At 37.8% G+C, this 25,968-nt stretch overlaps 5 protein-coding genes and 1 long non-coding RNA gene across 8 annotated transcripts in view; 5 read left to right on the top strand and 1 right to left on the bottom strand.

The window, feature by feature from the left end:
- Positions 1-177: 177 nt before the first annotated feature.
- LOC144635131 (uncharacterized) lies at positions 178-816 on the bottom strand. The gene has a single exon (XM_078494198.1). It carries the CDS (start codon positions 799-801, stop codon positions 217-219), a length of 585 nt encoding a protein of 194 aa, XP_078350324.1. The 5' UTR covers positions 802-816; the 3' UTR covers positions 178-216.
- A 240-nt stretch (positions 817-1,056) lies between these two features.
- Positions 1,057-25,968, top strand: part of LOC144636532 (nuclear nucleic acid-binding protein C1D-like) — a 111,549-nt gene continuing 86,637 nt past the window's right edge. Inside the window, exons 1-7 of one of the 3 annotated variants that reach the window (XM_078495764.1) lie at positions 1,057-1,228; positions 2,512-2,578; positions 4,323-4,378; positions 4,978-5,032; positions 5,620-5,685; positions 6,506-6,553; positions 6,854-7,721. In XM_078495764.1, the coding sequence (XP_078351890.1) occupies positions 1,088-1,228; positions 2,512-2,578; positions 4,323-4,378; positions 4,978-5,032; positions 5,620-5,685; positions 6,506-6,553; positions 6,854-6,918 (498 nt within the window). In that variant the 5' untranslated portion in view covers positions 1,057-1,087 and the 3' untranslated portion in view covers positions 6,919-7,721. Of the gene's footprint in view, positions 1,229-2,511; positions 2,579-4,322; positions 4,379-4,977; positions 5,033-5,619; positions 5,686-6,505; positions 6,554-6,853; positions 7,722-25,968 lie in introns of those variants that run through there. The other 2 variants (XM_078495763.1, XM_078495762.1) reach the window with 2 other exon arrangements.
- On the top strand, positions 8,380-11,987 carry LOC144636453 (putative skeletal organic matrix protein 5). Its single transcript, XM_078495664.1, has 4 exons — positions 8,380-10,137; positions 10,220-10,262; positions 10,753-10,888; positions 11,304-11,987. The coding sequence occupies exons 1-4, from the start codon at positions 9,888-9,890 to the stop codon at positions 11,820-11,822; spliced, it is 948 nt and encodes a 315-aa protein (XP_078351790.1). The 5' UTR covers positions 8,380-9,887; the 3' UTR covers positions 11,823-11,987.
- Positions 13,371-16,677, top strand: LOC144636437 (putative skeletal organic matrix protein 5). The gene is made up of 4 exons (XM_078495648.1): positions 13,371-14,860; positions 15,023-15,065; positions 15,571-15,706; positions 16,121-16,677. The coding sequence occupies exons 1-4, from the start codon at positions 14,584-14,586 to the stop codon at positions 16,643-16,645; spliced, it is 981 nt and encodes a 326-aa protein (XP_078351774.1). The 5' UTR covers positions 13,371-14,583; the 3' UTR covers positions 16,646-16,677.
- LOC144636632 (uncharacterized) lies at positions 20,836-21,990 on the top strand. Its single transcript, XR_013567584.1, has 3 exons — positions 20,836-21,158; positions 21,639-21,681; positions 21,917-21,990. It is a non-coding gene; the product is annotated as an uncharacterized LOC144636632 (long non-coding RNA).
- Positions 22,468-24,370, top strand: LOC144635496 (uncharacterized). Its single transcript, XM_078494596.1, has 2 exons — positions 22,468-22,490; positions 23,215-24,370. The coding sequence occupies exons 1-2, from the start codon at positions 22,468-22,470 to the stop codon at positions 23,726-23,728; spliced, it is 537 nt and encodes a 178-aa protein (XP_078350722.1). The 3' UTR covers positions 23,729-24,370.

Genomic DNA, 25,968 nt, shown 5'->3' with positions numbered 1-25,968 from the left:
GTTTGACATTTCGAATACATTATATTTTAAAGTGGCTGTGCTTTAGAAAATGTTCTACTTACTTTTTCAAAAATGGTCTTAGATACATAACTACATGGTAAAGTTCTTAAACTTGCCGTGCAAATGTTTTCGTTACTTAAAAAAAAATACAAAATTTTAAACACTGTTTATAAAGTATTTCATTTACCGTCCCGCGGTTCTCGTCAAGCTTCCTGATCAGTATTTTCTTGAACTCTTCTCAAATTCTTTAACCATATCGCTCAGCTTGTGCATAGCTTCGTAGATTCCCTCGCCGTTCTTTGCACACGCCTCTTGGACATGCCACGGGTTCGCCTTGTGCTGCAAGAGAGACAACTGTTGTGCAAGCTCGTGTGACTTGAGGGCGCGAGGAAGATCCTGCTTGTTGCCAATGACTACAACAGGCACATTTTCCATCTCGGGGCTTTCCATTACACTGAAGAGTTCCTGTCTCGCTTCTGAAATCCTTTCCAGATCAGAACTGTCCACGACAAAGATTAAGCCTTGGGTGTTCTGGAAATAGTGGCGCCATAATGGTCGGATCTTCTCTTGGCCACCGACGTCCCAAACTGTAAAAGTGACGCCTTTGCATGGGAAAACAGTCTCCACGTTGAATCCTATGGTTGGGATGGTGGAGACGGTTTCGTTCAGCTTTAGTTTGTATAAAATTGTGGTCTTTCCAGCTGCATCCAACCCGACCATGAGGATACGAGCTTCGCGATTTGAGAAGGAGCGATAAAGATCACCCATTCGCTGGAAAAACTGAGAAAGTGTGATTCCCATAGCTGTGCTGTGTTTTCGTCTTCGACCCTGTTTTCTCTTGTTGTATTGAGTTTAACTGTTAAAGCGCAGCTCTTTTTATATTCTTTTCCATAAATTGTTGTAATTAAGAACACAACTTTTGTATACCCAGTCTTGATCCACGTGGCATTTTTTGACAACTCAATTTTTCCGCAACAACCAGTCAACCTGAATCGCGCCCACGAGACGCTAAAAATAGCCCAACAGCTATAAGAAGCCTCGTTATCATACACTCTGATCCAGGCTTCCCACGAGCGCAGCATTCAAGATGGCGGGCCAAGTGGAAGAAGAACCCGATTTGCCCGAAGAAGTCACTGAGTCGCTAGAGACGTTTCATGAAGCGTTGGGAAAAGTTGAAGATGTATTTAAACCACTTCTGGAGACACCAGTGGACGATTTGAAGGAAAAGGTTTGGAGATTATATCGATTTGGTTCCAACTAACTCGCATGCCGATAATTTGTTGAGCTGCAAAATTATGTTCTCTTTTAAGTCACGTGTATGCCATAATTAGTCGGTTTAACCTAAAAAGCTTTTGAATTTACTGCATGGTAACAGCAACTTGAAGTTGTCAGAATGGCTTACGTTGGCACATTGGTATTGATAAAATAAAATAAGTAGTAAATTGTCAAAAAATTCTCATGCATGCATGTTGCTTATAAATTGACCTAGTACATGTTAATTTTGATTAGACGGGCTTTATGTATAAATTTAAAATTATGTTTACAACTTTTTTTGTAGTAAATAATAAAGATGGTAAATTTTAAGCTCGGTAATAAATAATAAAGATAAGATGTTCTACATGACACGAGCATGGGACAAAGAAAAATTCTGAGTCCCCGACGGGAATCGAACCCATGGCCTCCCAGATACCGGTTGGGCACTCAAACCAACTGAGCTACGAGAGACTCGTTGTGAGCTGGGCCATTTTACTAGGTTGATATGTGACACGCGTCCTGCATACTGCTAGGATCAGCAATGTCGAATTCATCAAGTTTCGTAGTAAATAATAAAGATGGTAAATTTTAAGCTCGGTAATAAATAATAAAGATAAGATGTTCTACATGACACGAGCATGGGACAAAGAAAAATTCTGAGTCCCCGACGGGAATCGAACCCATGGCCTCCCAGATACCGGTTGGGCGCTCAAACCAACTGAGCTACGAGAGACTCGTTGTGAGCTGGGCCATTTTACTAGGTTGATATGTGACACGCGTCCTGCATACTGCTAGGATACTATTATTACCGAGCTTAAAATTTACCATCTTTTTTATTTACTACGAAATAATAGTCCCGTCGGGGACTCAGAATTTTTCTTTGTCCCATGCTCGTGTCATGTAGAACATCTTATCTTTATGTTTACAACTGTTCAACCTGAATCTTAACTCTTTATCTGAGGAAAATAATCCTTGGATTTATATTTTGATAAGACATAAAAGCTATCAAAATCCAATAATAATTATTTGCGCAGAGTTACGGAGATGCAAATTTAGTGAAAATCCCAGACAGTTACTGTAATTTTCACTCCCTCCACCAGTCAAATGGGTACCAGAAACTGTGTAAGAGTCTCTCATATTTTGAGTTTAAAGTGAACAGTAATGATTCCATATTGTTAACCTTGTAATGACTACATTTTGGATGCATGAAACTACTTTATTTCTTACACAGTAAAGCATGATTTTTATCTCTTTTAGATCAATCCACTACAGAGTGCGAAACTTGATTTAGTTGTTGCTTATGCCATCAACTCAATGTTCTGGAGTAAGTGAACCAAAACCTACATGTTTATATATATAAAATTGTTACCCTAAACTTCAAGATATATCCAGTGGCCTGGAAAAGTTTTTATTTTATTTTTTGACACAACAACATGACAAAATTACTTTATTGGGATGTGTTCCTCTTACTCTTCTTCCATTTTGATAAACACCGTTGTGCTTTGCTCGAGGTTGCAGCTAGAACGCATCCTGTGTACATCCCATGTCACAGATAATTGCATACCAGGGTTTTCAAACTTTAAGATCTGATCCTACTGTGCACCCTAATTTATTTTTGTGGAGGCCTTTATTCAATTTTTTTGAGCCTGCAAAGTAGTAACAATGTGTTGCAAAAAATTATGAAATCAAAAGTTCATACAAAAGTCGTGTGAATCATGCCTTAATTATGCTATCAAACTGTCAAATAATTTCTCAAGTCAACCAGTTCAAGGAGAGGGAGAGGAGAGAGAGGGCCCCTTTTAAGGCCGGGAAGAGTAGGATCTAATGTGGGGACTACTTCAAGGAAAACATGAGCCACAGTTACATTGCACAAGATGTTAGTGCGATTCTATCAAACTGTCAATTACATGTAATTTCTCAAGTTCAAGGAGAGGAAAGGCCCCATTTAGGGAAGAGTGGGACTTAATGCAGGGAATACGGCAAGGAAAACATCAGCCACAGTTACATTGTACATATAATTGATTACAGTGGAACCCCGATATAACGATCTTCGATATAACGATATTCCCGATATAACGATGAATATGTTATGTCCCGGCAATAGTAAAATGTATGGGACGGAACCCCGATATATAACGATTCCTTGATATAACGATATAATTTTACTGCCCCCGTGGCATATCGTTATATCGGGGTTCCACTGTAGTTTGATTTCAAAATTACCATAATGCACACATGTATAATATATATAGTGTATATGTACCTTATACTTTGTTCCACAAAATATTTCAATAAAATGTTCACAAACATGTTATTTTTTGACTTAAAGTTTACTATTAATTCATGCAATTTACCACTCAATTCTTTGGTCTATTGTTTCAAAAAAAAACACTTGGAATGTATGTTGGAAGAACACTTGGAAAACCTATAAATCACAAGCTGAACTTTCTAAGTACAGTAATGATTTGATTTAGCGCCCTCCCTCCAATAATCGCCCCCTTCCGAATATGCGCCCCCCTTCGAATGTGTTTTTGTCAATAAGCGCCCCTATTCCAATAAGCACCCCATTCTTATAAGCGCCCTCATTCTTATAAGCGCCCCTATCCTAAAAAGTGCCCCTGTTGTGAATAACTACCCCTACTGAAGTCATTGATGTCAAATAGGTAGACTTATGAACATTCGCCATACTGTACATGTATATAATTAACGCTAAAATGAACAATTCTTTTAAAAGTAATTAAACTTTCAACAATTTGTTACTGTTACAGTTTCTGTCATTGTTAGTTATTTTAATATTTTATTAAAGTTTTGTTTTGAACATTTGGTTGTTTCTCAAAAAATTAAATAAGTGCCCTGTCCCGAATAAGCGCCCTGTCTCGAATAAGCGCTCTCCCTTGAGGTGCCAAAAGTAAATAAGCGCCCCGGGCGCTAAATCTAATCATTACGGTATGTGGTTTTCCAGTACAGTAGTCAATGGTAATTTGCCAGTGAGAGTTTGTTATCATTTTCAGTTATTAAACCGTATACACTGTATTTTCATGACAACACTGTTTGTTTTTATACCCTAGTGTATCTTACCACACAAGGTGTGAATCCACGGCAACATCCTGTAAAGACTGAGCTGGTAAGTAACTTCACAAAACAATGTGTAATGTTATGATTGTCTTAAATAACCGGTGACATGCATCACTCTGCTGATTTTATTGTTGGTCTAATTAAGAGGTTTCTTTTGTTTCTTGTTCAATTTAAGATTTCTAAAAGATGCCACAAGGAAAACGTTTTTTTTTTTTTCAGATTTTTTGTCTCAAAAATCAAAGGGCAATGTTTTTCTGTTAAATTGAAGGTTTCAGTACATGTACATGTAACATTTCAGTAAGACACTAAAACCACACTAGGAAATACTTCCACTACCCTCTTCAATTGCATTCCATCTAGAAATACATTGTAAATGTGCAATAGCATACCGTATTTATTCGGTTATAAGGCACACGTTTTTTTCGAGAAAAATCTGTTTTTCTGTGGGAAGTTAAAAAAGTTGTAAAGTAATGTGTCATTACAACACATTTAGATCCTTTAATGGTCTTAATTTCTGTTTCCTGGGAAAGTCAACTAAATTAAGTACAGTTTACAAACTTTTAAACTCTGAAAAACTGTTCCTCTTCCTGACTGTTAAATTTCAGACATGTTTTTAACTTAAAAAACCCTTTGCTTGTTTAATCTTAGGACAGAATAAAGAAGTACATGGGTAAAGTGAAAGAGGCAACTGAAAAGAAAGAAGGTTTGTATTGTGATTTAAGAATACATTATTTTGAAAATTAGTACATTTTTAACACCAATTTAAGTGATTACTTATTAATCACCTTTATTTATGCTGTGGGATCTCATAATTATAATAACATTCGGAAAACCTATGTTGATTTGGTTCTGCTGAACAAGTAAGCTTTTTTATTGTTAAGAATGAGATGAAATACAATCTATGTTATTGTTTTTATTTGTGTTCTATGAAGAATACAATACGCGAATATACATGTACATGTACTGTACATGTAAATGTCACTTGTTAAAGAACAAATGCCCATAAATTGATCAAAAATGGTACTGTACATAGAACCCCGGTGACTCAAACTCTGAATAGAAGGGAAATGAAAAACAGTTCAAGTTAGCGGGGTTCGAGTTATCGGGGTTAATTGAATATTCAATTTGCCATATTAAGTTTGAGTAACGGGGGTTCTACTGTCAGTATTATATTATAGAACTGTTCATGAAATAGAATTTTCTTCACTTACATGTATGTTATAAATTTCAAAATTTTATGTTCTTGTGCATCTACAGTAAGTAATATTTGTTTTTTCTTTTCTAAGACAGCATCGGCAAGAATAGATAAAGGAGCTGCCAGGAGATTTGTAAAGAGTGCATTGTGGGAACCTTCAGGTAATGTTATAAAATTATAACATGTACTGAATAATAAGAAATGTCTTAACATTTCCCTTTTAGTTTAATGTTCCTGCATCTGAAATGAAGGCCATGCTGGGGAAAAAATACAGATCAGTATTTTTTCACATTATAGTTTAAGGCCATGTCCAATTCTGGGTGGGAGAAAAAAGGAAAAAAAAAAAAAAAAACTACACAACTTGTGGTGCCTATGCTTAAAACCCATCAATAATTAGAGAACACCCTGAAAGGAACACTGACACTTAAAACTGTAAGTGGCCTTGTACTTCTATTGACTTGACTGAAACACAAAACTGACACCAACAAGCCAGAGCTTGTCCTGGAGCACTAAATTCACCTGTTCCCATTTATATACTGAATGGAGAGAGGCAATATAAAAGTAACATGTCCTGCCCAGAACACAACTCAAAAACCCTGCCCAGGGCTTGAACCTGGACCACTTTTATCCAGAGTCCAGTGCACTAACCAATACATGTACATCGTAGGCCACCATGCCTCCCTATGTATATTGACAGAAGATACAAATAAATATAAAATTAATCAACTTACTAGAACTAGAATTGTAAATAAGTGTCACTGTACAATGAGCTTGCAGTTATTATAGTTATTACAGCTGCAATGCTAACTGGGGAGTCACAAAATTAAATAATACTGAACAATGACTAAGGAGTGGAACTGCGATTTGCCCTGCAGCAAATCCAGTTAGTGGTCACCCCAAGAATACATGTACATGTAATCTTGATTTTAAGTCCAATACCCTCGCCACTCATAACACTGCTCCCTTATTTTTTAACTGCAGATAAAGAGAAGACATCTCATGATAAAGGGGAAACCTCGCACAAAGAAGGTGAATAATATTATTTTGTTAAATAAAAGTACAGTAGTTGCTGTTTCATGCAGTGAATTTCCTGCATAATTTTATTCTCTTAATACTTTTGATAGATTTCTTTACATGTACATGAAAAAGTAGTTTTTCGTTTCCGAGGCATCAAGGGAGCATGTTTTTTGAGTCTGATACAACACTCCATTCGCAACTTAGCATGACTGTAGGGCCATATTTTTCCAGTATGTCCCTTACGCTTGGTTAATAAGATACGTATACTGACTGAGTTACGTTTTTGTTTTGATTTTTTATTTTACTTTTCAGAGTCAAAGAAGTCCGAGAAACGTAAGAGCGAAGGAAAGTCTTCTGACAAGAAGAAAAGGAAGTGATAGTATGAAGTAGAGCGAAACGTGGAACCTGAATCTGGGATTGACTTTGGTCATGTTAACTGTTTAACATGTACCAAATTCGTGTGACTTCCATGTGATATGCAAACCCAAGTGGACCGACTAGTGAAATGAAACAACTCTGCAACGTGTTATGCTGCACCACAGATGTCTGACTGACTACCATAAGAAAAACAATTTCTCGAAATGTAAATTCTCCGTACTGATTCCCATACATTTGTTATAATGTTAGTTCGGAGAATTTCGTAGTACATCAAGAAAATAGTTCCTTGATTATAATTCTCGTTCTATTCACTAGCTGTCTAACAATGCAGTGGGAAACTTAAGTTTTAGATGAAGGGCTCTCAAACAGTCGTACGGTCATCTCTTATAAATATTCTGTAAGACAAAATACCTTACATACCCGAAAAGCCTTCTATGCCTATCCAATCAAAAGGCAGCCCGACCGCTCTCCGGAAGTTGTCTACTCGCCAGCCGCATGCGCATAGAGGTTACACCACGACAGCGCTGACGTGGCGTCAGGCAATATTCAGTGACTTGTTGACTCTGCGTCTTGTTATGAATCTCGTTAAAGAGCATTATTATTGGTCATCATTACACTTGGGTTCTGCTCAATTATATATAACCATTCGTTCTCTAAATTGGCACGCTTACATGTGCCAGTCCACAATATGTTTGCCTCTTTCAGCAACAAATTTAAAATTTTAGTTCGTTTTACATGCATTATTTGTTATCTGCAACATGTTTTATTTTTAGACAATGCCATCCACCGTTCCGTATCTGATAAACAGTCAAAACAAAAAAAGTTTGAATAAACATTTTTGTGAAACATAAAACCGTTTATACTTTTACCTTTCCAGTAGAAATTTCCATTATGGAAGAATCACGGATTGTGGAGTTCAAGCAGCGCTTTCAAAATGAATTGATCAAAGTGCAAGGAACTAGCAAAGGATTGAACTGTTCCGGCCATGTTTTGTGTAGACTCACTGGCTTCTTACGCACTGGAAAGACCGCTCAAAAATTGAAGCAAAATCTTCGAATAAAATGCTGAAGAAGACATCGCAGGTAGAGTAGAAAACATTCTAATCAAACATGGCATCAGTGAATGTTTCTGCTATTTGTAAGTCGTTTGTTAGGCAGTGTTTTACAAAATACTCTCTATCCAGCAACTGTAATTCTCTTTGTTCACAGGGAAAAAATGCGAAACTATTTCTACGATAAACGGGAATTCTAGCTTGATTTAAACGTTACGGGGCAAGTGTTATTTTAAACGAGAAATGCTCACAAGGAATAGCTAAAATTGATTCAATCTGCATTGTAAAAAGTCAAAACAAAAAAATTTGAATAAACATTTTTGCAAAACCCAAAATCGTTTAAACTTTCGCCTTTCTAGTAGCAATGACAATTATCACGTAAGCACGGTTTGTCTGCTAAGTTCGCGCAGGGTTTTTGGTCACGAGTTTTTATTGCCAGGAGGGGTTGAATGGTTTCGCTGATCGACGGTTTTGGCCTCAAAAAGCGCACGGATTGTGGATTTTTGCCATACATTGAGCGGATTCAAGAATTTCGAAAATTACATGTGATCACGGATTAGCTGAGACTTTTTGCCCGTATTCCACTTCTCTTCATGTCAGTGTGTTCGGATCGTGGATACTAAAAGAAGTTCAGATCACTGTTCGGTCTTCGTCGGTATGTTGGCGGAATCGTCGCAAAAACAAGCAATGAAACGCCTTCTAAAACAAATTTGGCATAAATAATAACATCAGCTACTGTCCGTTGCAGTTAAACAAAAGAAACTAGGTGAAACTATACCACACAAAGTTTTCAATTAATGTGGATTCGGATATTGACCGATTTCGCCAAAAATAGCACGCTCTCTATCAGTGATGAACAACTTCTAAAAATGAATTGATCACAGTGCAGGGAATGCGCCGAGGGGTGAAATGTTCTGCCCATGTTTTGTGTGGACTGGCTGGCTTCTTATCAACGGAAAAGACCTTGCAAAAAATTGCAGCGAAGTCTACGAATGAAACATGCTGAAGAAGACATGCATCGCAGGTAGGGCAAAACAAATTCTGATCACTGAATGATTTTGCTGTTTGTTAGGCATTTATTAAGCAGTCAGTATTTTACGAAAGTTTTTGTCTTTAGGCTCGATTCAAGCAATCTTATTCCGTCTTTCACACATACGGAAAAATGCAACTCTTTTTCTTACGATAAACGGGAATTTAAGCTTGACTTTATCGTTTACAGGCAAGTGTTTACATATGAAGCGCTTTCAAGTAGTAGATAAAATTAATTCAACTCGATTATATTGCGCTTGACTGCATCTATTGGAATTTATTGAATGATCGGGAATAAGAACGCAACCGGTGATTGAATGAATGATACTCGACTGCCGAGTGCAAATTAACAGTAAATTAATTATCCACCAGAGTGCAAGTTTTTTTTATAATATATGGTATCACAGTATTTTTTTTTTTTGCTGGCCGATTTGTATTTTCGGAACAGTTCTCCACACGAGTCAGTGCGATGTTCAATTTGTGACGCCATATTTTTGAGCGGAAATAATGTATTTATGGCAAAGGATAATTTTGAACCCTAGTTTATTTTCAGGACAAAAGTATTCATTACATGGGTAAAAAAGACGACAAATTTAGGAACTGATCAAGTACAAATTTATAAAGAGCTTTAGATCATGTCTAGTGCGCTTCATGTTTCTCAAAAATGGAGTCAATTAATTCAAAATAACCAAGCGTGAAATAAACAAAATGTGGAGGAATGTGATTGGTTGAGAAGTGTGGCAGGAAAATGTATCTTGTTTAGTGACGGCATCATCTGGTGTAAATATGAAAAAAAAAAAAAATGCGAACACTTTACAGTAAATTACAACTGTTCAACCATCGGACTATTATAGCAAGAAATTCGTCAAAAGATAACTCACTGACAAGATGCGCTCGACTATGAACGTTGGGTTTATTCTGCGACTATTCTGTGTGATCGTGGTCCTAACTGTGGCTGTTGATGGTAACAACACTTCACCCGGGTCGACTCCATCTCCCGTCAAAAAGGGCGACAACACAGTCATCGTCAACGTGAATCAAGATTCGCGAGAAATCAAGGAAGCCATCAAATCCCTTGAAACAACTCTGGAGAGAAAATTTCAGCAGCTGATGCGAGCAATAAACGGGACATCTCATGGTATACTGAAAATTGTGAACTTTTTTGCTTTATTTTATTCACTGCCTTCGCGCTTAACTTTTTTGCATTTTATCTTGGGCAGGTTCGTCCTTTGAGTCGTGTAAAGACATTTACTTGAATCATCAGTAAGTTGTTAAGTTGCAACATTATTATCACGGACACTTAAGGAGTGAATGGAAAAAAAAAGAATTTCTTTAGTCTTAAGATTAGGATTTTAAAGCATTGTTAAAGTGTCGAAAAACTTAAGCGAACGACGAAAAATCCGTATAACCGCAAGTTCTGACAAAAAAATCTCCATTTCGAATTCGTGAGCAATCCTTCTCTCTAACTGCCGCAGTTTGTTCGTTGTCACATTTTTATCATATCAACCGTTTTGAAAAATGAAGTTTGATAAATTTATTTTAGAAATCGAGCTTTTGAGAAAGCTCTAAAGATTAGTTTTCCTGTTCAGATAGTGTCTTGCATGAGTCGACCACCAAGAAATGTGGTGGAGACCACATCACACAGACGTGGTTTAATTTAGATTTTTTTTTATTCCTTAAAAAAGATAAATTAATTGAAGTTCTAGGTATAGCTTTCACGTTATTGCCTGTTTTTCTTTTTTTTGTTAATCAGGTCGAAAGGGAACAGAGCTTATTTCCTCCAAATGAACTCTGGGAAGGTCCCTGTTTTCTGTCATATGACGAGTCATGGCCTTGGAGCATGTGGTGGTGGTGGATGGACGCTGGTCATGAAAATTGACGGCGCTAAGGTAAAACATGACACTCTATAACCTAGAACAATGTAATCTAAAACATTGTCAAACATTATGACGTATTCTTATGGCGTTATGTTTAAGTGACATCTTTCGGAGTATTGGCGCTGTGTTTTTCTTTGGAGGCAGAAGGATTCGATCGAGACCTTTAGTTTCCCGTTTAGAGAATAATCAAAACTAGTGCTTGTTACATTGACTGTAAGTAAAGAAGCGTAAAGTCTTCCAAAACAATTTTTGTGATAAAATGTTTACTAAGGTAAAATAAGGTTTACAGTTTTTTTAAAAGTGCTAAGTAGTTTCTATGAAATCATCTTAACATCCCAAACAATTTAAGAAAATCCTTTGATTGGGATGGAGTAACTCTCCCGGCGTTTTTATCACATATCGCGATTATTGTTTTTATTCTCGATAGGCAACCTTTCGTTACGATTCCCAACTCTGGAGCAACAAGGTCGACTTTAATCTCCCAGGAGGAAAGACTGGCTTTGACCATCACGAGACCAAGTTACCGACCTACTGGAACACACCCTTTTCCAAGATCTGTCTTGGAATGAAGATCGGCCAACAGATCAACTTCCTTGTCATTTACAAACAGGCAGACTCTCTGTACTTACTGATCGCTGATGGGAACTTCCGCGCAACCTCACTGGGTCGAAACACATGGAAGACGCTGATTGGTTCACAGGCCTCTTTGCAGCCGAACTGTAAAAAAGAAGGATTCAATGCTGCAGGCGTCGCTACAGGCTCCTCCAGAGCAAGAATCGGTGTTCTTGGTAACAACCAAAATGATTGCATCACCCCTGATTCCAGAATCGGGTTTGGTACTGGCGGATACACGGATGACTCCAACACGTGTGGAAACGATGCATCGCACTCGCCAGATAATGGAGACAAACACATCAAAGCCATGGGATACATTTTGGTACAGTGAAAAGGAATCTGACAACGTTTTAATTGGAAACTTGTCAGACGATTTGCTGTCAAAAACTTAGAAACTGCAAATTAAACATAGATACATCTTAGTTGTATTCCAGGATGTGCTGTTAGTAGATTTAAGAGACAGAAGTCAATAAAGAACAAATAAACATTGGTGCTGGGAATAAAAAAGTGTCCGACTAATATTTTGTTATTATACATTCAAGCACCGCACAAAAATGTATCCCCGTGGGAGCCCCCCCCTACGGCAGTGGGGGGGGGGGAGAGGTGCTATACTGCATGTTCGAGACGCACTGAGCCCTCTTAGAGGGTAGTTTTGATTGTTTTAAACGCACTGACATTATAACGCTCCATTCGCAAACAAAGGCGCTGCCCTTAGCTTCTTGCTATGCTGGTGCTATCTTATTCGAGTGCATGCTGAGTGCTACCAACGCGGGTGAAAGCGACGGGGTACCGGCCGATCCCTTGAAAATTTGCAATTTTCTGCTAAGCTTAACATTGAGAAATTAAATTGTCCCAATTTTTTGACGACAAGTTAACGCTCATAGACGAGTTTCCCCTAGCCTCCTTCGCAGACGTTCGTTGGGCTCGGGGAGAAACAGGTTACGAGCCCAAAGATCGTATGCGAAGGAGGCTAATTTTCCCGTTGTTGTTGTCCCTGGTAGGCGAGTCAAAAAGAGACAATGTGTTAGCTCGGCACTCGGGGTCACGTCTCCCTTGCCAACTTTGCTGCTATTTATAAAGAATCGTATGAAAAGCTCTCTTGCCTGGAGTGGCTCGGTATTGAGGGTCATCCTCCTACCAGGGACAATTAGTCTTTTGATTTTATCGGCTGTAGTACTGGACTTTACCGGCATGCACGTCTTCAACTTGTTATACTGCACCGCGGATGTCTTACTGACCACCATAAGAAAAACAATTTCTCGAAATGTAAATTCTCCATACTGATTCCCATACATTTGTTATAATATTAGTTCAGAGAATTTTGTGGATCATCAAGACAATAATTCCTTGATGATAATTCTCGTTGTATTCACTAGCTGTGTGCTTGACAATACCGGTGGGCAAATTTAGGTTTTGATGAAGGGCTCTCAAACAGTCGTACAATCATCTGTTATAAATATTCTGTAAGACAAAGTAGGGTCTGTTTCTCAGATGCCACAAACGCTGCCCGAAAAGCCTCCTATTCTTATTATCCAATCAGAAGGCAGTCCGAGCGCTCTCCGAAAGTTGTCTACTCGCCAGCCGCATGTGCTTAGAGGTTACGTCACGTCAGCGCTGACGTGGCGTTAGGCGATATTCAGTGACCGTTGTCGACTTTGTATTATTGTTTGAATCTCGGAAAAGAGCATTACTACATTGGAGGATTTTTTTTTTCAATATATCATTATTCGTTTTCTAGATTGGGACGCTTGCACGTATAAGCAGACAGTTTCTTTGTTTTTAGCATCAAGAAATTTCTTTTTTAAATGTAGTTGACCTTTATAATGCGTGATTTGTTATTTGCCAGCGTTTCTATCTGCATTGCAAATAGTCAAAACAAACAAACAAAAGATGGTTTGAATAAACATTTTGTGACACCCCAAACGGTAATTAACCGTTTAAACTTTCTCCTTTCCAGTGGCAAAGGCCATTATCAGGGAATCCCGGATTGTTGAGTTCACGCAGCGCTTTTGGTTGCGAGTTATCACCAGTAATGCACAACTACTCAAAATGAATTCATCCACGCGCAAGTGACACGCCGAGGATTCAAATGTTCCAACCATGTTTGGTGTATACTATCTTCCTACTGTACATACCGGTGGACATAATCGGCATTGAATGAGCGAGAGCTACTTATGAAAGAAAAAGACAGCTCAAAAAATTGCAGCAAAATCTTCGAATGAAATATCTGACAAATATGCTGAAGGACTTGAAGGGAGACATCGCGGGTAGGGCAGAATAAATTCTAATCAAGCTTACTAACAATAAATAGCATTTATTATCAAGCAGATTTTGTTTTCATGTTCGATTCCAACAATCCCTGGCGGAATTCTCTGTACACACACGAGAAAAACGCAGAACTATTTTTAGGATAAACGGTAATTCTAGGTAGATTTGGTTACCAAGCAAGTGTTTAAAAGTAAACAAAATAAATTCAGCAGGGTTGTGCTTGACTGCACAGGTCGATCATAATTTAAAGATTGGGAAAAGAAAAGGCAATCGAGTACAAATTTCCGCCAAATTGAAAGTTTATATATCAAAGCAACGTGTGACAATGTGTTTTGGAAGTAAATTTTGTATTTTCGAAAAATGTCTTCATTTTCACTGCCTAATACTCCTAATGACTCTAATGTAGAAGTCGTGACGCCATTATATTTATCGACCGGATGCATGTAGTGTACTGTACAGGGTTATTTCGAACCCTAGCCTTACAAGAGTATTTATTCCACGGTTAATAATAATGACAAATTTAAGAAGTGATCATTCAATTAATTACAAATTAAAACAGAACTTTTGATCAAGTGAGTCTTGTGCGCTTCATATTTTTAAAACGGAGTAGATTACAATTGAAAATAACCAAGCGTAAAATAAACAAAATGTGGAGAAATCTAATTGGTTGATAAGTGCTGGCAGGAAAATGTATCTTGTTTAGAGACGGCAGCATCTGGTGTAAATATATATGAAAAAAAAAATGCGAGCACTTCACAGTAAATTACAACAGTTCACCCATCGGACTATTATAGCAAGAAATTCGTGAAGAGATCGCTCAAAAGATGCGCTCGACTCTGGACGTTGGGTTTATTCTGCAGCTATTCTGCGTGATCGCGATCCTAACCGTGGCTGTTGATGGGAACAACACTTCACCAGGATTGAAGACGACTTCGGCTCCCGCCAAAAAGAGCGACAACACAATTATCGTCAACGTGGATCACGATTCACACAACACTGAGAAAGCCATCAAATCTCTTGAAGCAACTTTGGAGAAAAATTTTCAGGAGCTTATTCGCGTAGTCAATGCTACATCTCGTGGAAATCCTAACGCTCCATCTGGTATATAATTGTGTCACTTGCTTGATTAAATTTCACTGTTTTGTTTCTCGCTAAAAACTTTTGCATTTTATCTTGGACAGGCTCCGCGTCCTTTGCCTTGTTTATAATTCAGTTTCTTTGTTTTTTTTCTTGCTTAACTTAATTTAATTTTATCTTGAGCAGGTTTGTCCTTCGCGTCGTGTAAAGACATTTACGTGAATCATAAGTAAGTTATTGGGTTGCAAGATAAGTATCACGGACATACCATGAGTAAATAAGACAAAAAAAGTAAGACCTTAACGAAAAAACTAAGCGATTTGGTCATTTAGGATGTTAAAGTGTAAAAAAAAAAATAAGCGATAAACGAAATAACCGTATTTCAAATCCTCGAACAATCCTTCCCTTGTCGCTCTAGCAAAAGCCACCGCAATTTTTTTATTGTCATATTGTTTTATAATTTCTTGATTTAAAAAAAAATGAAGTTTAAAGAATTTATTGTACAACAGGACCTCTTGAAGAAAGCTCTAAATATCAGTTTTCCTGCTCAGAAATTGTCTTGCATGAGTAGCCATCTAGAAAGGTGATGGAGAAAGCGTTACACAGAGGCGGTTAACTTCTCATTTAATTCTAGCTTCTCAAATAATATTTTTTGGGTTTTTTAGTTAAAAAGGCTACATTAATTTCTTCTAAGTATTGCTTTTACGTTATAACATGTTTTGTTTTGTAATCAGGTCGCAGGGGAACAGAGCTTACTTCCTCCAAATGGACTCTGCGAAGGTCCCTGTTTTCTGTCACATGACGAGTCATGGCCTTGGAGCATGCGGTGGTGGTGGGTGGACGCTGGTCATGAAAATTGACGGCGCTAAGGTAAAACATGTCACCCTATCACCTAGAACAATGTAATCTAAAACATTGTCAAACATTATGACGTATTCTTATGGCGTTATGTTTAAGTGACAACTTTCGGAGTATTGGCGCTGTGTTTTTCTTTGGAGGCAGAAAGATTCGATCGAAACCTTTAGTTTCCCGTTCAGAGAATAAACAAAGCTAGTGCTTGTTACCTTGACTGTAAGTAAAGAAGCGTAAAGTCTTCCAAAACAATTTTGTAACAAAATGTTTAATAAGGTAAAATAAGGTTCTACAGTTTTTTAAAAGTGCTATGTAGTTTCTACGAAATCGCCTCAAGATCTCAAACAATTGAAGAAAATCCTTTTATTGGGATGGAGTAACTCTCCCGGCATTTGTATTACATATTGCGATTATTGTTTTTACTCTCGATAGGCAACCTTTCGTTACGATTCCCAACTCTGGAGCAACAAGATCGACTTTAATCTCCCAGGAGGAAAGACTGGTTTTGACCACCATGAAGCCAAGTTACCGACCTACTGGAACACACCCTTTTCCAAGATTTGTCTTGGCATGAAGATCGGCCAACAGATCAACTTCATTGCCCTCGACAAGCAGGCCAACTCTCTGTACTCACTGATCGCTGACGGGCAATACCGCGCCACCTCACTGGGTCGTAACACGTGGAAGACGCTGATTGGTTCACAGGCCTCCCTGCAGACCAACTGTAACAAGGAAGGTTTTAATGCACTTAGTGGTGGTAAGGCCTATTCTAAAGCAAGAATCGGTTTTCTAGGCAACCAACAAAATGACTGCAGCACCTCTGAGTCAAGAATCGGGTTTGGTACGAGAGGATATCCTGATGACTCCAACACGTGTGGAAACCTAGCCAGTTCCCTGCACTCACCAGATAATGGAGGGAACAACATCAAAGCCATGGGATACATTTTGGTTCAGTGACACTCTAAAGGAACTGAACATTTTCTGCTTTTTTATAAAGGGCCATAAGCTTTCATATAAGACTAAATATACTGTACTGAAAGAGGCATGCGTTGTCTAAAATCATTCAAGTCTTGCACTGATTAACATGCATGTGTAGTTTAATAAACAAATAAACTTGGTAATAGAACATGCAGACTAAATAATGTCAAAGAAAAAGAAATGCAAACAATTTTATTTCCTTTGTTTTATTTCTCCCTTAGCTATTCACACCAAGTATCACTAAGTTTTTTTTCTCTCTGGTTATCATTAAGAAAAAAAAAAATACCAACCGCTTTCCTGAAAATATACAACAGCTAGAACGTGCGCAAACTTTATTTGTCCGAAAGTATCGACGCGATTGAATGACTTCAGTATTACTTCGAGTAAGTCAGTTTTCTCTTCCTGAGGCAAAGTTGCAATTATGTCGCAAAACCCAATTCAAACACCAGTTAGCCATGCAATAAACATCATCTAGTTTATTTTCACGATACCAGGCAAAGACAATGGACGTACATGCACCTTATCACATGAGTTACCAGGGAGATTCAAAAGAGTTATTTATATACCGAGATTAGATTAGCTATTTAAAATGCTAAAATTTCACCAAAGTTAAGAAATAACTTTACTTTATTTTTTTTGTCTCTATTTGTGATTTGATTTTTCCAGAATTGATAAAAAAGGGACTGGTTGTAAGTGATATATAAATAATGCTTTGAACACATGCCCCGATTACAGGAAAGCCGATTAGAACTAACCCAGGATAAAATCGTCCTAATCCACGGAATAAGTTTATCCTTCGATTAAATTCGGTTCTTCAAAAGATGATTAGCACTATCCAAGGGACAAACTAAGGGTTAAATTTAACACTCCTGGCGTGGTGATTCAACTCACTAATCAGGTGAAAAGGCTCACAAACAAAACAAAATGGTGATTTTGGTTTAATGCCAGGTCCGGTGAGGAAAGAATGCAATCCAGCGGATACTAACTAGTTGGGCGAAAATCGCTAAATTTAGTACTCGCTTAAATTTGCCTCGGTCAAATTTAATACTCGTTGAATTTAAGTATCCCCCTCCCACCCCGAATTAAAACAAAAACAAAAACTATAATTAAAAAAGCCAAAGTGTGGATAGCATTCAGATGCAAAAATGGTAGCGTGGATTTGTTGAAATTTACATTATTTTGAAAGTTATAACGTCACAAAAACTTTATGACGTCATAGCTTTTTCAGTAACGCGGATCTTAATTAATAAACCCATGCTACGGATTTTGCTTGTAAATGCACTCTTCTTGTGGTGTTGATTTAAACGGAGAAAGATCAAAGCTATGCGAGTTTCTAAGCTTTTGTGTTCTAATCACGTGACTTACCAAATATAGTCATGACTACCGAACAAACATGGCCAAAAACTAAACCCAGGATACAAAGGGAGCCCAAGATATTACGTTTAGAAGTCATCCATAACAACCATTTTGTAATTTAGGGTCTCCCCTCTTAAGGTAACAGGTTTTACTTTTCTCCCTAGGGCATGCGATCCCGCATCCGGTTTTCCCCCGTTCTTTACGTTCTCGCAACACGGAAGGACCGCTGTCCGCACACACAAGCGCGAAGCAAACATATTTTAACATTTTCACCCTCAGAAGTAGACATTTCGCTCACTTACCGTTGAAATGTAAAAGGAAACATTGGCGGGGGAATTAATGGCTTTGTTTGGCTTCAAAAGGGCGAGTATTTGATTTTATGGACAGAATCTTCTTAGAGTTTAGTTCATTATCGAAAATTCGGTTCTTCTAAAAGTTGTTTACTTAATTCGGCTGAACTAGCAGTCAATCTCCGTATTCAATGTAGTCTCCTTTGCTTAGTCCAATGCCTTTCTTTCTTTCTAATATTTTCCTTCAGCCTAATAAATTGTTTTATGCTATTCTAGCTTAGTTATTAGCCGGCCCGTTATATGCACAATCCGGCGTTCCATGTTAAAGAAATTTACAAACTATTATCCTAGCTCAAATAAAGTTCTCAGCGACGATTCAAGACATCTCCTTGTGAAGTTTACTAAAGTAGTTATCCAACAAATCATCACATTCATTTGACAGGCTGAGGATAAAGTGCATGATGGTGGAAGATCCGCCATGAATATCCGAAACATCACTTTAATCATGGTTAAAATGATCCCTTTGAGTTTTTTTAGTGTATTTCTGGACCAGGTCTGATTCACGGGAAAGCGGAAACAGAGAATGAGTAATTTAAAGTCATTTTTTGTAACGAACAAATAGGCCAAGTTTGATATTTTAAGAGGCCTGGGGTATAAAACAAAATAAATGGTTTATCCATCACTCGAATTTGATTGCTGTATTTCCCTAAGCAAGGAGGTCAAGTCAGAATTTTGATATATCGAAATTGGCCTATGAATTATGCCATAACTATAATGGGAATGGTAACCCGCCGATGATTGTTAACTTTGCCTTACCCTTTCTATAGTTAACCATCTTTCCCGACCGGAGTTTGCTGGATTGGTCTTCTGTACTTGAACGAAACACATATAAAATTCATATCAACTGAGGTTAATACATCTCCTTCTGTCGAGACAAATTTAAACCTAAACTCGAAATGCTACATCTCAATTGAAAAGAAACCTAGAATATTGCTTGAAGTAAGACATAGAGCTAAGATATTAAGATTCCACTCAATAATTTATAACTGTCCTATGAAATGATTATGGACTAATGGACCGGAGCGATCTGTTAATTAATACACTACATACAAATATCCTAAAAGGAGGACATTGCTACAGCTAAATAAAGTGAATGAGCTCTGTAAGATTTTATTTAAATCCACCTTGTATACAGTACATAAAAACGCTCATTAGTGAACAATCCTCTTTTCTTCTTTGGATTTTTTTAAACACAATAAAGAAAATGCGAGTATATGCTAACGAAGGCTGGTCATGACAGTGTCAATTTATTTCTTACAAAGCATTTTAAGCGCTAACGTAGAGCTCATCATCGTCGAGTAACTAACAAATTCAAATACTAAACAGCAACAGCATGCGTTCAGAATCCTCAGTGGTAATTAAAATAAACATTTTGAATCCGAAGGGAAATGAAGCGAAACAAAATCCTCAACTGCCTGTACGATCGCTTTCCTAGTCATTATATTTGTCCATAGATAAAGTCCTAACGTTAAAAGAATCCAAAACCCTTTTTAATGGAAAACTACCCCTCTTTGTTCAATTCAAGTCTAAATTTTGGATCAGAAGAAATGTCGCTTAGTTGTTGAGTTCACTTGTACTCTTCACTGAGACGAGCACGAGCAGCCGAAACGTCGTGCAAATTCTATGTCGCAGTCCTTCATAAACGTTTTCTTTGAATTTTCTACCAACTGCAAACATGTGCGAGGAATTTTGGTTCAAACAATAGTCAAGAATGATAGCTTTTGGTTATTCAAGCAATCCTTCAGAAAATTTGGTTACATGTATTTATGTTATATTATTTTTAATGTCAAATTGAGGGGGAAGTAATAATACACCAAAATAAGCGAAGATGGCTACTGAAAATTAAGGTCGATTAACACGAGAAACGTGACAAAATTGAGCCATGTTTTTTCGAGAGGCGCCGTCCTTGACGTTGCCCCTTTAAAATCCCACGGGAATATCACCAGCCGATGAATTGTTATTTTAATAGCGACTGCCAGTCCTCGTGCAAAGTGGCGAGGCTTTATGGACACAGGCGATATTTTAAGTGGTAAACGTAGTCTTGAAAACGTAGAGTCAGTAATTGCCTTTTATTGAACCTCTCTATACCGTTTATCGTGTGACACTTCTGCAAATGATCTAGAGAACAATTTTCTCGTGCATTAATATTTCTGTGTTAACCACCCGGAATTTGGTAGTTAGCTTTATACTTAAAAAAAAAAAAAACACACACTAAGAGAGGATAATAAGGAAGATATGCAATGCTGCAGAGACGTGTATCTACATCTAATCATAACATCGCGTGAAGATATATTATTCCACTCAAGTATTAATCGCTTGTTTATTTGATAGATTGATTTAGTGGCAAATTCAGCTTTGCCGAAGTGTTTTCTTTGTTAATGGGCTACAAATAAATACCAAATAAACAAGAAGATAAAATCATTCATTTTTGTTATAATGTTAAGTTTCCAATAGTGAGTACTTCGTTAAGACATTACTCAACAAGATGCACTCGTTTCTGAACTCGGTTCGGTTCATTCTGCAGCTATCCTGTGTGATGGCGATCGTAACTGCTGATAGTAACAGCACTGCACCCGTGTCGACTCCGACTCCTTCGAAAAAGAGCGAAAAAGCAATTATTGTGAACGTGAGTGGAATTTCAGGCGACATTGAGATCGCTTTTGTGAAAGATTCACAAAACACCGAGAAAGCCATCAAATTTCTTAAAGCCACTTTGGAGAAAAACTTTTAGAAGCTTATTCGCGTAGTCAATGCTACATCTCGTGGAAAACCCAACGTTGAATCTGGTATAAAATCGTGTCACTTGTTTGATTTTCTTTGTATTGTTTCTTGCTAAACTTTATTGCACTTTATCATGGACAGGTTTTTCCGGCTTTATTACGTCGTGTAACGAAGCAACGTGTCTTGTTTCGTGTAAAAGCTTATAGAATTGGGCCTCCTGTTTGATTTTATCTCTCTGTTTTGTTTCACCCTTAACTAGCCTTTCGTATTGAATACTATCTTGGGCAGGTTCGTCTTGTGCGTCGTGTAATGAAGCATAGTGTCTTGCGTCGTGTAAAAGCTTATATAGAATTGTGCTTCTTGTTTGATTAAATCTCTCTGTTTTGTTTCTTGCTTAACTTAATGAATTTTATCTTGGGCAGGCTCGTCCTTTGCGTCGCATAACGAAGTACCGTGTTTTGCGTCGTGTAAAAATGTGTCTCTTGTTTGATTTAGAATCTTTGTCTTGGTAAGTGCTCAACTTTATTGCATTTTATCTTTTGCAGGTTCGTCCTTCGCGTCGTGTAAAGACATTTACGCGAACCAAAAGTACGTGGTCAAGTTGCAACATATAAGTATCAAAGGCACCCAATGAGGAAAAAAGTTTAAAATGACTTTTTATCTTCTGTGCTTTATTTTAGCAAGTTGTGGCAAAAAATATAGTTTTTAAATTCATGAACAATCCTCTCCTTTTAACGTCGTAGTTTGGTCATTGTCATATGAAGAAAGTATTACACAGGAGTGGTTTACTTCTCATTTATTTCTTCTTATGTTTTGTTATCAGGTCGCAGGGGGATAGAGCTTACTTACTTCAAATAAACGCTGGAAAGGTCTCTGTTTTTTGTCACATGACAATTCATGGCCTTGGAGAATGCGGTGGTGGTGGATGGACGCTGGTCATGAAAATTGACGGCGCTAAGGTAAACATGACACTCTATAATCTAAAATTATGGCAAATAGCAAATACAAAATAAGGTACGGATGGCCAAAAGCGACGAAGATTGAAACGGATTGCAATATGGGTTTATGAAATATTGGCTGCGGTCACATCTAGACTGCTAACTATAGTTAAGGCGGCGTTAACTATAGTTAGCTATTTAGGTGATGTGACCGCTTCTCCGTTCGCCCTAACTATAGTTAGAAAATTTACGCTTCGCTGATCCAAAACAATACACACTTATTATAGTTATACCCAAGCAGGGTTCATGGGTTAGTCTTAAGTTTACAAACGAGACACCAATCAGAATGCGACAATTCTTTTCGCACTTGCGAAATGAACATAGATATGCAAAACAAAGCGTGAAGTGAAGGAAAAAAAAAAAAAAGAAAAACAACATGCCGGGAAATAACATATCAATGTTAGCAAAAATAAAGCTTGAATTCTTCGGCTTCTGGCATCCTTACTTCATTTTATTTTCTTCAACGCCGAGATACGGTGCAAAAATAAAAATAAAAATAGAGGAAAAACTAGACACAGATCAACAACAAAGGGCTGCCTTGAACTAATTTAAATTTCGAAATTATTCAAAAGCTAATCAAAACTAACTATAGTTAACTGCATTGGCGTGACCGAAAAGCCGCCCGAAAGCACTAACTATAGTAAATTAGGTATGACGTCACGTAACTTGAGACTAACTATAGTTAAACCATAGTTATGTCGTACATGTGACCGCAGCCATTGTTGGGCTGAACAGTTATCAAAGTTAATCTTGTTTGCTTAAATTATAACGTCCGGGAAACAGATTTGGTTGTAATGAGGCACTGGTTTTGTCATTTAGATCCATAGAAGTAATTTATTTGCAACCACTATGTTTCATTACCAATTAATATTTGGCAAAACTTAATAAAATAAACTTAACTTAGCCGTAACACAGTCGCCTTAAGAAGCTTAAAGTCCTCTAAAACAATTTTTGTCACAAAATGTTTACTAAGGTAAAATAAGGTTCTACAGTTTTTAAAGGTGCTGTGTAGTGTCTACGAAATCATCTCAAGATTTCAAAAATTGAAGAAAAGCCTTTTGTTGGGATGGTGCAACTCTCAGTTTGTATTACATATCGCGATTTTTGTTTTTATTCTCGATAGGCAACCTTTCGTTACAATTCCCAACTCTGGAGCAACAAGATTGACTTCAATCTTCCAGGAGGAGAGGTTTGACCATCATGAGACCAAGTTACCGACCTACTGGAACACACCCTTTTCCAAGATTTGTCTTGGCATGAAGATCGGCCATCAGATGAACTTCGTTGTCCTCGACAAACAGGCCAACTCTCTCTACTTACTGATCGCTGACGGGCAATACCGCGCCACCTTACTGGGTCGTAAGACGTGGAAGACGCTGATTGGTTCACAGGCCTCCCTGCAGACCAACTGTAACAAGGAAGGTTTTAATGCACTTAGTGGTAATATTGGCAGTGCTAAAGCAAGAATCGGTTTTCTTGGCAACAATCAAAACGACTGCAGCAGTTCTGACTCAAGAATCGGCTTTGGAACAGGAGGGTACCCTGATGGCCCCAACACGTGTGGGAACGCAGCCGCCGCCAGTCCTGATAATGGAGACAAAAGCATTAAAGTCATGGGATATATCTTCGTCCAGTGACATTGGAATTTAACTAGTAATTTTTAAATGATATAGACTGATACATTTATGTAGTATCTCAGTATGTGAGTTAAGAAACAGAGGTCAGTTAGAATGTTCGACAAATAAACATTGGCGTTGGGAAAACACATGTATCCGACTAATAATTGGTGTAATACAGGAAAACACTGCACATACGAATTAGCTCATTCCAAAGACGCTTGCAATTTGTTTTATCGCGCAAAGTTCCCTTTAGTAGTAAGAAAGTTTTTTTTTTTTTTTTTTTTTTTTTTTTATGAGAATATAACAATACCCTTCGTTCCCTTGAACTACATGACTATGTGCTCTTGCACCCAAATCCCCTGGAATGTCTCTTAGTAGTCGTGTGATGCAGTCAGTTCTGGGCTTAATAGCGACTGTCTGTAAATATATATGGAGAATTCCACGACAGGACCGGAATTTAGAATTTTCTTTTATCTCGTCAAAAAGACCTTTTCGGTAAACTATTCATAAAAAAATGTCGTTGAAGAGTTCCAGCGAGTTTAATGTTTGTGAAATTCAAGAGAGCTCGAAATACCCAGGAGGAGCCAACGGTCTGATAAAGTTTGTGAAGTAATCATTCAACAAAATACTACATTCAGTTGCTTCCAAACTCAAAATTAAATTTTCCATTTCTTTGTATGTGATTCCCAGTCCGAGTGTCCCAAATCTCATTTTCCCAGCGACCCAAATCCAAGTTCCCACTTAATCCCATTAGGCCCCTCTTTAAATGATAAAATCATAGGCGCAAAACAGAAGAAATAAAGTCTTGAAATTCTGCAAAAACTGGATTGAAAAGCCATTAACTTTTTTTAAGGTATCACGGAAGGAAAATTGGCGTTTTCGTTCCAACTGAAATTGTGTGCAAACCATCAAAGGTAACCCCAATAAAGTATATATTTTCTGGAAGCTTAATGAATAAAAATTGCAGTTTTGGATTTTGTTTTGATTACGAGACAGGGCTAAAGCCACTTTCAGTCTCATCCCCTTTTCAGGTCTACATTCTCTTTTTTAAAAGTCTCAAAATTCAACCTGAGCATCTCTTCAGACATTTTATTTTTACGGAGGCCATATATCCCAGGCGCACTCCATTATACGCACAATTTTTCCCTCTGTCATAGATGGCGCATTATTTCTTGGTCTATTCATTAAAGGAAGCGTCTTGTGGTTGGGCACTCGTCACCAGGACCTCGGGCCCGCCTCACGGTCTTCAAATTTCTATCTGTAGTCATTAGACTACTGATTTCAGTCGATTCCTTTAGCGAGAGATTTTAATTAAAAAAGAAGAAAAAGAAGAGAAAGGCCTGGTGAAGTTTGCTAAAGTACTTATCTAACATATTATCACATTCATTTAACAGGCTTAGGATAAAGTGCACGATGGCGGAAGATCCGCAAAGAAAATCTGAAACATCACTGTTACTTCTGAGACCCGGTTTTTTGGGATACGGGCTAACAGGAACAATAATTTTAGGGATAAGGGATAACGCGAAAAATAGTTGAGGGATAAGGGATAACAGGATTAGTTTAAAAGATAATTGAAAACGAGCTATATGACGTCCTGGCTTTGTTTTTTTCACATTCAACTTGTCTTTTTTACACTTTTGCCGACATTTTTTACACCCTTGAACGGTTGTCGGTCGTAATGAGTCAGCTCGCTATCATGATCGCGACTTCGTCGCTCTAAAGAGTCGACTTGTGGCAAGGATATGAGTCATTTCAAGCAACACTTTGCACCGCATGCAGTGTGTCTGGTCCCACATGCGCTTTCTATTTTCATTAACATGGCGTTTGTTAAAGAACTGCATGAAGTTACAGCATGCATTTTCAAACAGGATGATGAGAAACCTACCGTAAACTACAGCAATTTGAATAACCATGGGCAGTACTTTACAATAAACACCATATTGACGATATGACAAAAAAATGGCTTTGTCAAACACCAACCCGCCTCGGATTCAAGTATCTTATACCCTTACGAAAATCCACAAACCAACTTAAGTCGGGGAACCAATAATTTCGGAAGTCTCAGGTCCAACATAGAGTCAGCATTTGTTGACAAACTCGTCAGCCGATAGCACAACAACAAAAGTCCTAACAATACTCCAGAAAACGCAATTCTAGTATCAATGGAAGTAACCAGCTTGTATACTAATATTCACAAGAGGAGGGAATTCAAACAGCATGCGAGACATACAACACTTTTTATAAAGACACACCTGCCA

This window comes from Oculina patagonica, chromosome 13 (assembly GCF_052425735.1).
Source record: "Oculina patagonica isolate OP01 chromosome 13, crgOcupat, whole genome shotgun sequence".
NCBI classification, from domain to species: domain Eukaryota; kingdom Metazoa; phylum Cnidaria; class Anthozoa; order Scleractinia; family Oculinidae; genus Oculina; species Oculina patagonica.
The sequence above is the reverse complement of the archived record's forward strand: the minus strand, read 5'-3'. Positions and strand labels throughout refer to the sequence as shown.